This window comes from Eleutherodactylus coqui, chromosome 4, assembly GCF_035609145.1.
Source record: "Eleutherodactylus coqui strain aEleCoq1 chromosome 4, aEleCoq1.hap1, whole genome shotgun sequence".
NCBI classification, from domain to species: domain Eukaryota; kingdom Metazoa; phylum Chordata; class Amphibia; order Anura; family Eleutherodactylidae; genus Eleutherodactylus; species Eleutherodactylus coqui.
In genome coordinates this window covers 283,002,708-283,015,178 of record NC_089840.1, presented here as the reverse complement: position 1 = coordinate 283,015,178, position 12,471 = coordinate 283,002,708, and the positions used below count along the sequence as shown (strand labels likewise).

At 41.8% G+C, this 12,471-nt stretch overlaps 1 protein-coding gene across 1 annotated transcript in view; it reads left to right on the top strand.

Annotated features, from left to right (window-relative positions):
* Positions 1-12,065, top strand: part of LOC136624385 (oocyte zinc finger protein XlCOF22-like) — a 177,948-nt gene extending 165,883 nt beyond the window's left edge. The window contains exons 5-6 of the mRNA XM_066598353.1: positions 25-127; positions 9,728-12,065. Coding sequence (XP_066454450.1) covers positions 25-127; positions 9,728-10,767 — 1,143 coding nt within the window. The 3' untranslated portion in view covers positions 10,768-12,065. The remainder of the gene's footprint in view (positions 1-24; positions 128-9,727) is intronic.
* The last annotated feature ends 406 nt before the right edge of the window (positions 12,066-12,471 follow it).

Sequence of the window (12,471 nt, the reverse complement as noted above, 5' to 3'; positions counted from 1 at the left end):
ACTTTTACAATATTTATTTCACAGCTGGTGAAACTGGAGAATGATCTGATCCCTATTGATGTTACACAGAAACATGTGAGGGGGTATCAGCCGTGTAAGGAGGAGATTCCTACAGATGACCCCCCAGGTGAGACTGCATGTAGAGAAGAGTCTGTGTTGTCGGGGTTTTCAGCTGTATATTCCCTTATTCAGCCAAAATCTATATATATAAAGGCAAAAGCCCTCACTGACTGACTGACTCGCCACTAGTTCTCTAACTTCCCGATGGCGGACAAACATGAAATTTGGCACAACGATTTTTTAGGTCCAAAATAGGAAAAGGAGTCATTACTCGATTATTTAATGTTAAGTGCAAAAAATAAGTTACCCCCTATGTTATATTACTTCCCAGAGTCGTACAAGCGTGAAATTTGGCATAAACATTCTTTGGGTTGTAAGTAGGAAAAGTCAAAGGGTGACAACTTGATTATTCAATTCTAAGTGCAAAAGTAAGTGACCTCATATGTAATGTAACTAATAACACACTTATGAACCGCACAAACATGAAATTTGCCACAACCATTCTTTATGTCCCAATGGGGAAAGTAAAGGGGTTGCAACTTCAATATTTAATTCTAAGCGTGAAAAACTGAAAAGCCGCCATACATTACATAGTTCTTTTCTCAGAAACCATAAAGCCTAGGGAAATGATTTGTATACTGAGGAGAATATAACTGATCTCTGTGTATATACTCAGGAGAATCTACCTCACCTCTATGAGTATATACTGAAAGGCTATAAAGTACATAAGGAAGCGGCCATGCACTGCCGGGATGGAGCCTCTAAGGCTAAGAAGGGGCTGCAACCTCCAGTCTGGGGGTAAATTTGAATAAAAAGGGGCGTTACCTTTAAAAGTAAAATGTGAGGAGAGTGGTAGGGGTTGCACATTCTGCAGAGGGACATTGCTACATACAGTCTGAGGAGAATCTAACACTCCTATATGTGTATACATATTTTATTCCTTGGTTTTCAAGTAACTATGACTTCATTTTCCCTGCGAACAACATGTAAACACCTGTACTAAATTAACTCGGGCGAAGCTGGGTATATCAGCTAGTATATAAATATAAAGATGAAAACACTCACTGACTGGCCATTAACTCTCTTACTTCCTGGTGTCGTACAAACATAAAATTTGGCATGACCATTCTTTAGGTCCTAAATAGGAAAACTAAAACATTGACATCTTGATTATTCAATGCTAAGTGCAAAAGTAAGTGAGCGCCTATGTTATGTAACTTCCCAGTGTCGTACAAGTGTTAAATTTGCAACGACCATTCTTTAGGTCCTATATAGGAAAAGTAAAGGGGTCACAACTTGAGTATTCAATTCTAAGCTTGAAAAAATCCGTGATACATAAAGCTTAACGGGGTTGTCTCGCAAAGTCAAGTGGGGTTATACACTTCTGTATGGCCATATTAATGCACTTTGTAATATACATCGTGCATTAAATATGAGCCATAGAGAAGTTATTCACTTACCTGCTCCGTTGCTAGCGTCCCCGTCGCCATGGTTCCGTCTAATTTCGGTGTCTTCTTGCTTTTTTAGACGCGCTTCCGCTGTGCTGTCTTCTCCCTTCGGCTCCGCTCGTCAGCATCGGTGTTTTGGCTCCGCCCCTTGTACGCGTCATTGCGTAGCTCCGCCCCGTCACGTGCTGTTTCCAGCCAATCAGGAGGCTGGAACCGGCAGACGTAATGGGGCGGGGCTACGCGATGACGCGTACAAGGGGGCGAAGCCAAAACGCCGATGCTGCCGAGCGGAGCCGAAGGGAGAAGACCGCACAGCGCAAGCGCGTCTAAAAAAGCAAGAAGACACCGAAATTAGACGGAACCATGGCGACGGGGACGCTAGCAACGGATCAGGTAAGTGAATAACTTCTGTATGGCTCATATTTAATGCACGATGTATATTACAAAGTGCATTAATATGGCCATATAGAAGTGTATAACCCCACTTGATTTCGCGAGACAACCCCTTTAAGGAAATGATTTGTATAATCTACCTCACCTCTATGTGTATATACTGAGGAGAATCTACCTCACCTCTATGTGTATATACTGAGGAAAATATAACGCTTCTCTGTGCATATACTGAAGAGAATCTAATGCTTCTCTGTGTATATACTAAGGAGATGCTATCACACCTCTCTGTGTATATACTGAGGAGAATCTACCTCACCTCTCTGTGTATATACTGAGGAGAATCTACCTCACCTCTGGGTGTATATACTGAGGAGAATCTACCTCACCTCTGGGTGTATATACTGAGGAGAACCTACCTCACCTCTGTGTGTATATACTGAGGAGAATCCACCTCACCTCTGTGTGTATATACTGGGGAGAATCTACCTCACCTCTATGTGTATACATATTTTATTCCTCTGAAGTAACCACAGCTTCATAAAATGTTCCACGCAAACAACAGATAAACACTTGTACCAAATTTACTTGCCCGAAGCCTGGTATATCAGATGTGGATGATCTCCATCCTCTGCAGACTCTTTCATGTCTGTTACATGTGCTCCTTGTGAAGCTGCGCTTGTCTGTGCAGAGAACAGGGTGCCAATGGTGGACTTGCCAATTCCGGTGTCTCTGGCAAATGCTATTCAAGCTACATGGTGCTGGGATGTGAGCTCAGCTTCCATTACAGGATGTTGGGCCCTCATGGTTCCCGCGGAGTCTGTTTCCAACAATTTGGTCAGTAGTGACCTGATGACAGCGAAGTCGAGAGGCGACTACTCCCTGCTAATCCTCCTTGACCTGTTGCAGCATTTGACACTGTTGACCACAAAGTCCTCCTTAACACGCTTCGCTCTGTCAGCCCTCCTTACTGGTCCTATTTCCTTTCCACCTCCTCTCGCTGTTGGGGTGCCCCAGGGCTCAGACCTTGGTCCCCTACTCTTCTCTAAAGTCCCAATTGGACAAACTATCCGCAAACTCGGCCCCTAATTCCAGATCTACCCTGAGGACACCCAGCTATATGCCTCTTCCTTTGACATCTCAAAACAATTCCTCCAAAATCCCACAGACTGTCTGACTGACGTGTCTAACACCATGTCCTTTCTCTTTCTCAAACAAAGCCTTTCCAATACTGATCACCTCGTGTTTCCACCCTCTGCTTACCGATCTCCCTCCAATATCTCCATATCGGTATCTGGCACCACTCCCAGACAGCACGCCCACTTCTTGGGTGTCATACCGGACTCTGACCTCTTCTTCAACCCTCACATCCAATCTTTGTCCCAAAAATGCCACCTGCTCCTCAGAAATATTGCTCAAATCTGTCTATTCCTCTCCATGGACATGCTAAAGACACTTGTTGCCGCCCTCATCCATTCCCGACTTGACTACTGCTACTTGCTGCTTAACGGCCTTTTCGCACCAGACTCTCCCTTCTTCAATCCATATAAGACACACCAGCTAGGCTCATTTTTCTATCCAGCAATTTCTCCGATGCCTCTGAACTATGCCAGTCATTGCATTGGCTGCCCATCCACTGCAGAACTAAATTTAGACTCCTCACCCTCACCCATGGCACAGCACATCGCTGCCCTTCTGTCCATTTATCACCCAGCCCACATACTCCGATCCGCTAACACATGCAGACTAAACTCCTCACTAATACAAACCTTACATGCTCGCTTGCAGGACTTCACCAGAGCAGCACCCATCCTCTGGAAAGCTCTACCCCAAGGCATCTGGACAATCCACAATGCACAACATTTCAGACTTGCCTTAAAAACGCACCTCTTCAGGGAGGCATACTAAATCACCTGACCTAGTACCCCTGCCCCTCCCTACAGCTCCCCACACCTTCCATCCTGCATATGACCTCTACCCCGGCACCTCCCTGCCGATCCACCCGTTTCCTTCCTAATAACTGATTTACTCATGTAATTCCTGTACTGCCTATATCGCCTCCACCTCGTTTGTTTCAAATTGATTGTAGAAAAACATGTAATTTGTTGTATTGTCTGTTTTCTCCTGTGCTTGAAAGCTCTGCAGAACAAGTTGGCGCTATACAAATAAAGATTATTATTTTATAGTCTGCTGGGGGTCATTCTGTAGGGTTCTGGCACTACTCCTCCTGTTCCTCCTTGCACAAAGGAGCAGATCCCAGTCCTGATGCTGTGGATAGTGAGTTCAGGACAGTCCTTTGCCGTGTGCCTGCAGGCTGCAATGCCCTTCACAGTTAGGATTAAAACATGTAAACTTTATTAACGTGTTAAAATAAGAGACACTAGTGGGCGACAAACATAAATAAATTTCCAAAAATCCCTCGGGATAGGAATTGATGCAAAGAGTGTAATGACACAAAACCACGTTTTGCTATTGAAGCTAAGGTTGTATGTGTGTATTTTCACTCAATGATAGTTCTAAAAACTATGTTTCTGAACAAAGAGGCAGTCCATCACTTGAATATTAGCCAATAGAACTCTGTCGTTCTTAAAGTTCAGTATAAAAGTAGTTACTTCTATACGTTCTGGAGAGCGATCTAATGGTACATGGACCAGAAGATAGTATTAACTCCACTGATGTGAACTATTACACAATCAATTGTATTGGATGCGATGTTGCCCCAATTTATTAGTGTAAGAATTCTAAAGAGAAATACAGTAACTACTTGATGTAGGGTGCAGAGGCTCCATTCAGATGGACTACAACAATCCGTAAGGTAAGTAAAGAAGTTTCCTCAATAGAGTGAAAACTCTTATGGAGATTATACTCAATTATAGCGCACTCCTGTGTGCTTGATATGGAGGTGTTTTATATATAACTATTGTGACTCGACGCGTTTCTCCGCAAGATGATAGCGGTTCATCAGGAGTATTGAGTTTGTGATGAACTGGTTCGTTAGTTCATTAAGAGTATAACGTATGTGCTGAAGTGGTTCGTTGAAAAACTGAGCTCAACCATTTGTAAGTGGGATATATACAGAGACCGGTCTGTTCTAAAAAATATATATCCTATGTCAGTATATGTGTCCCAGGGCTAGAGTATGTCAGCTTTGAAATAGGTAGCCAACATGCATTAGCCCGGACCAGATTCCAATTCTTTGAGTACTTGATCACGTATTTGCTACTAGGTATGATCACAAAAGTGAAGGGCATTTCTATAGCAAAGATATTTGGGGATTTCTCTGCCTCTGTGAATAATGCAGGCTGCAATGAGCACAAATCAGTCAGCAGTTCTGTAATAATCGTGGAATATACAGCAATAAGCTATACAAGCAGTTATGTTATTTCCCCTTAATGTTTTGGTAGAGCCACAGGCGCCGTGTAAGGAGAAGCCATCCTCATTCTGCATTCAGCTGCTCCTTCCATCTGCCCCCAGCTGATACCCCATGCACTATGTCAGGGGCAACATCCAATCACTCTATCAGACCTGGACCCCCGTCCCCAGTGCTGCCTCCACACATGTGCAAGTACTATTATCATGTCCCTCTCCTCTGCTGCTGGAACCAGAAGGACTGGGCATGCTCAGTAGGAACTTCCCACATCTTGGTATAAGTAACAGTCAGCTGGGTTAGTGAATGGCTACAAACATATCTGTGCCCACTGATAATGGCGGTGCCGGGCTTGTAAAGGCGTCTTTATTCCCCGGTCAGCAGCACATGATCAGCAGACTGTAGTTGCAGCGCAGTACAGGGCAGTTTACAGCAGGGGGCGTCAGCAGCTCTTATCCACAGCTCGTTTGGCTCCTGCGCTCTGTAATCTTACAAGCTGTATGAGCGCCCCCTGGAGGTAGGAAATTACCATCACCGTATTGGAGGAAATCAGCGCAGAACACGTCCTACAATGTGGAAGTAAAAAAGTAAGTTTATTGGGTGAAGTAATTGTCCCGTTAGGATGTTATCAGTAGACTAGGCGCTCCACAAATTATTGTACCTGCAGTTAATGGGAAAACCCCTTTAACTATTTAATATTTTTACATATCTGAGCTTGAATAACTACGACAAAAAATATCTCCCGTTTTGGTGGAATAAATGTGCTAAGGATGGACGTCGTCCCTCGCTTGTTGTACTTATTCCAGACTCTGCCTATTCAGCCCCCCATGAATTTTTTTAAATGCCTACAATCTGCTTTTACACATCAGCTACCGAACCCTCTCAAAACCTAAACCCACAGGAGGGGCGGGGCTTTCTGGCCTTAAGCCTCTATCCTTCTTAGATCGTTCGGCTGGCACTTCCACGGGAAGTCCAAACAATGGATTAAGCTAGAAATGGATATTGTTGGAACTTCTCTAAAAATGCTGCCTTGGATTTTTCCCTCAGCCAGACTCCACAACAATGTTAAATTTTCCCTCTTTGCCCCCGTTCTTGCAATGTCCCGGCGGAGGGCCAGCCAGCTGCTGGTGAGACCACGGGCATATACAGCATGGCGGTCATGGGGGGGGGGGGGGGGGGTTACAACTTTTCCAGTTTGTTTGTAAATGTATTTTTTCTCCATCGGTACAAAGACACCTAATATTTTTCTTTGGTCAATGGTGTTACGTGAAATAGTTTTTTTGCTATTAATATTCATACGGTGATTGTTCACTCAAGTCTGTAATGCATTTATTGTTCGGCCCACATATTTCAGGCCGCATGGACACTCAAGGAGGTAAGTAATATAGATTGAGCCATAGTTTAAAAGATATTGTTGAATATAACTCTTATTCACATCTTGTATAAATATCTCCTTCCTGCTGTGGCAAATATTCTGGCAGCATTTACAATTTTCTATGCCACATCCAAAAGCGTCGTATATGCCCCTCACTCCCCCCCTCCACACACACATGGATGTACCTGGAATATGAGTTAGGATCTTCCATTTGGGTTGGTGAGAGGGTACCAGTATATTTTTCAGTTTTATTTCTTCGAGTACCACTTGAGGTCGACTGGGGATATTGTCAGATAGAAAGGGGTCACCTTGTAGGATCCCCCAATGTTTCGATAGGATGTTCCTCAGGTGGGAAGGTTGAGTATTAATGTGGATTCAGAACAATGTTTTGGAGTTCTGCTCCTCGGTTTTCCCAGGTTTCTGTTGTGGATTCTCTAACTGGTCTTGTTGTTGCGCTCTTAGCATCGCTGAACTCACCAGCACCCCTGGGTGCCCCTTCTCTTTAAAACACTTCTTTTATACATTAGATTGTTTATTAACCCCTTAGTGACGGAGCCAGATTTTGGAAATCTGACATGTCGTTCAACATAGCATAACTCCGTGAAGGTTTTGCATATCCAAGTGATTCTGACATCGTTTTTTCGCCACATGTTGTACTTCATCTACGTTGCAAAAATAGACCGATTTAATTCGTGTATGTTTATTAAAAGTACCAATACTGGGGGAAAAAAATTTTTTAATTATCAGTTTTTCACATTTTCAACTGTAATATGTACAAACATACTGTACAAATTTTTGATAGGATATATATTTCCATCTGTTTACTTTATTCTGAATGCACATTTGAAAAACTTGTTTGTTTTTTTTAACCATTTAGATGACGTACAAATTTAACATTAATTTTCAGCATTTTGAGGAACATTTTGTTTTCTTACAGCAAGCCAAGTTTGTAAAGGCTCAGGTGTCACAATGATAGATACCCTCCTAAATGACCCCATTTTAAAAACTACACCCCTTAATGTATCCACTTAGGGGGGTCGTGTGTATTTTGACCCCACAGTTTTTTTTCAGAAATTAATTAAATTTAGAGAAGAAAAAATAAAATTTAATATTTTTGCAAATATGTCATTTTTCCTATAGTGCACATGAAAATGATTGATACCCCAAATGGATCCCCGTGTTTCTCCCGTCTTCAGAAATATACTCACTGTGGCCCTAGTCTTATATCTGGATGCACAACGGGGCCCAAAATGGAAGGAGTAGTCAGTGTCTTTCAGAACATAAATTTAGCTTGAAGGCGTTTTAGGCCCCATAGCACTTTTGTAGAGCTCTTGAGCGGCCAAAACCATATAGAACCCCCACAAATGACCCCATTTTAAAAACTAGACCCCTTAACAAATTTTTCTAGGGGTGTACTGCCCATTTTGGCCCCACAGCTTTTGATTGAATTCAAGCAAAGCAAAAGGAAAAAATTGTGATTTTCATTTTTTTGGCAATTCTGTCAGTTTAAAAACAACTTTTTTGTACAGCACACACATGAATGAAGACTTGCACCCCAAAATGGATACCCCTGTTTCTCCCGTGTTCAGAAATATACCCATTGTGGCCCTAATCTACTTAAAGGAAACATTGCTAGGCCTATAATGGAAGGAGCACCCATTGGATTTCAGGGTACAACGGAATAAATTCCAGGTCCCATTGCCCACTTGTAGAGTCATTGAGCGGCCAAAAGGATAGAGAACCCCCACAAATGACCTCATTTGGAAAACTAGACCCCTTAACGAATTCATCTAGGGGTGTACTGTGTATTTTGACCCCACAGTATTTGAATGAATCTAAGCAAAGCAGAAGAAAAAAATTACAATTTTAATTTTTTTGGCAATTTTGTCGATTTAAAAACTGGGTTTTTTTTGTACAATGTACATAGGAATGAAGACTTTAACCCCAAAATGGATCCCCCCATTTGTCCTGTGTTCAGAAACATACCCGTTGTGGCCCTAATCTACTTACAGGACACATGGCAAGGCCTATAATGGAAGGAACACCCGTTGGATTGCAGGGCACAACTGAATAAATTCCAGGCCCCACTGCTCACTTGTACAGAATAAAAATTGACACGTTAAAAAATTCCCCCCCGTCCGCACCCTTTTCGGCGTGCCCCAAATCTTAGATAAAAGTAGTAATTTGAACTGTGTGGTATTTCCGAAGACAGGGGTAATTACGGGGGCTGGTTGGGATGGGTATCCATTGGATAGCGCCGATTTCATTGCCGGGGGGACTGCCCGCAGCCCAAGATGACAGCTCCATGCTGTCGGCTACCTGCGGGCACCGACAACATGAAGCTGACACGTCCTCAGCTAAGAGGGTATTAATCCTAAGAGGACGCATGTTTCTACGTCCTCTAGGATTAAAGCCCACTTCGTGAGGACGTAGAAACCCGATGGGGCCGTCACTAATGGGTTACATTTTGGAGATTTGTGTGTAAAAAATAAAAGTATGGGGGTTCTGGAGAAATAATATAAAATGTGGCACTCGTTTGTTATTAAGTATACTTAATCTGTATAAAGAGCATGTGCAAGACGAGCATGCGCACAAAATTGCGCTAGAAATTTACCTCTGCTTCCGGTTAAGCGTGTACCAGGATATAGCTCAGCAGCTACTTTCTTCTGGATGCACGCACGTACACACTTCCGGTCGCCCCAGTTCTAAGAAGTACCTGATACTTTTATCATGTCTCTGTGTCATATGCTCATGAAAGGTGGCTGATTAGTCAGTAAGCCCTCCGACTCGCGTTGCATCTCCTGTATTGTATCTATTGTCCTACGCTAATGGAATAAGCACCAGAAGGTACCGACTCTCCAAAAGAAACCTGGAGGAACGAGTGATAATTTAGAGGCTAACCTGGATTCTTGAGGAGATTCGCTAATGTCTGCAAACCCCTTATTCAAGTAACTAAAACCTCATACATAAAAGAGCACAGGGTTTTTGTAACTTGTTTTTTTCACAATTTGTATGAATATTCTATATAGAAATTTTTATAAAATATTGATATAATTGTAATGTTAAAATCTGTTTTATTCTTGGCAGATGATGACATCAGGAGCTTAGAGGAACATCTGATATCTTCAGGTTCTACAGTGGAAGATGATGGTAACATACAAGATACACACAAAGAGCCTGCCATTATCCCAGATGTACCCTCAGCCCTTCCCAGCAAACATCTGTCATCTGATCCTTTTATAGAGGTTCCATCTTCTAATTCATCACAGACTAGCAAGCAACATAACATTTACAGAAGAGATGTTAAAGAAGAAACAGTTGTCACAGGGAAGAAGTCATATTCATGTTCACAATGTAGCAAATGCTATACCCAAAAATCATATCTTGTTAGACATCAGAGAATTCACACAGGAGAGAAGTCATTTTCATGTTCAGAATGTGGGAAATGTTTTGCTCAGAAATCATCCCTTGTTGAACATCAGAAAATTCACACTGGTGAGAAGCCATTTTCATGTTCAGAATGTGGGAAATGTTTTACCCAGAAAACAGGTCTTGTTTATCATCAGAGAATTCACACTGGTGAGAAGCCATTTTCATGTTCAGAATGTGGGAAATGTTTTACCCAGAAAACAGGTCTTGTTTATCATCAGAGAATTCACACAGGAGAGAAGTCATTTTCATGTTCAGAATGTGGGAAATGTTTTACCACAAAATCAGGTCTTGTTTATCATCAGAGAATTCACACAGGAGAGAAGCCATTTTCATGTTCTAGATGTGGGAAATGTTTTACCACAAAATCACATCTTGTTAATCATCAGAGAATTCACACAGGAGGGAAACCATTTTCATGTTCTAAATGTGGGAAATGTTTTACCACAAAATCACATCTTGTTAATCATCAGAGAATTCACACAGGAGAGAAGCCTTTTTCATGTTCTAAATGTGGGAAATGTTTTACCACAAAATCAGGTCTTGTTTATCATCAGAGTACTCACACAGCGGAGAGTCCATTTTCATGTTCTAAATGTGGAAAATGTTTTCTGTGGAAAACACTTCTTGTGCCACATCAGAGAATTCACATGGGGGACAAGCCATTTTCATGTTCTGAATGTGAGAAATACCCATAAAGGGGATCTTGTAAACATATTGGAGAACTCAATATTTTTAAGACAAATCAGATCTTGTTAACTATAAGAGAACTCACACAGGGGAAAACCAGCATTTATGTTCAGATTGTTGGAAATATTTTAGCTATACATCTTGTTAGACGTTGGAGAATTCACACGTGGCAGCAGCCATTTTTGACTATGGAAAACTTACACAGCGGAGAATCCATATTAATATTTTTAAATCTGCTTGTCTTCTTGAGTTATCGTGATTGAAAACCTCGGCCGCCTCACGTGAACTTCTGTTACCGACCATCAAGATGATCTCAGTTGTATACTAGATTTATTAATATCATGACAATTGAAAAGTCATACAATTAGTGTTTCCCATATTATATAATTCAATAAACCTTTATTAACAATCAGCATATCATCCCTAACTCAAAAGTGGTTGCAGGTATTGAAAATCAATTTCTGATGGAATTCTGCCCTTTAATCATCCATCCCATGATCCTCTTTCCATTGAAGTCTTTTGAACCTAATGTATAAGAACCCACTCGCATATGTTTTCTTCTGTCCTTATCCTGGCCGGCGCCTATTACTCCCTATCTACTGAGCCAGACTATTTGGTTTCTCTTTGTTTTTTCCTGGATTTCAGATTTGTAGCTGAATTTAGTTGAGCTTTAAAGGGATTGTCCAGTTGTCAACTATTGATGGCTCATTCTCAAGATCAGTCATGAATAATAGATCTGTGGAGTCTATCACTGGGGCCCCTAGTGATCAGCTGTTCTCTGGGCCAGTGTGCTCAAGCACAGTCTCATAATTGGAATCGCAAAGCCTAAGAGTGAACCTGTAAACTCACTCTTCCTGCCTGATTCAATATCCGCCTTTTTACTTAGAGCAATTTCCTCTATGGCTATGATTAAAGCACTGCTTGCATTGCACAAAGTAGACTTTCTGACTGTAGGTGTTGCTTTTATCAGCTTTTTAAGAGGCCCCAATTGCAGTGTAATCCCTCAGACATCTTGTCAGCACAATGTGCAGAGCTTACAATAGTTAGTAGGATGATTAACTCACTTCTTAGAGGCAGTTTTCTTTTGAATGTACACCGCCGCTAAAGCTGGTGGAAACAACCCCGTGCTTAAGAGGAGTTCCTCTGTTGTGTCTTCTCTTAAATCTACTACCAAATTCCTGTAAGGCTCTCATGTGGCATACTCAAAAGCTTCTAGGAAGAACCATGTCTTCCTGGGTACGTCTGTCTTGTTAGTGTGACAATTTGCAGCTGATCGCCGGGATTATTAAAAAGGTTTTTAAATTTATCGGTCTACTTTTTTTTACCCTGATTAAATATGTTCTGTACCAGATAGAGAATGCTTAGATTTCTGCGATGCACATACTTGGTGAATGCCTTTCCTATTTCACAATTTTCACTAGCGCTCTGTCATATAAAGAGATTGAGAAAGTGTCCCCCCAGCTGTCCAGTATCAATCAGTTGTCGTTCAGGACAATCGAAAAGTTGAGCTGACAACCTTTGCCCCTTGAATCTACTCTAATGATAGATAGATAGTTAGATACTAGATAGATGGATAAAGATATGAGATGGGTAAATTATAATGTTCTAATCCCCCCTTCCTCTTGTGTAATTGGCAAGCCTTTGATATACAAGAGGACAGGAAATCCTTTGTCCCAATGTCAATACAAGTGGCCTTTTGACAGGTAGATGCT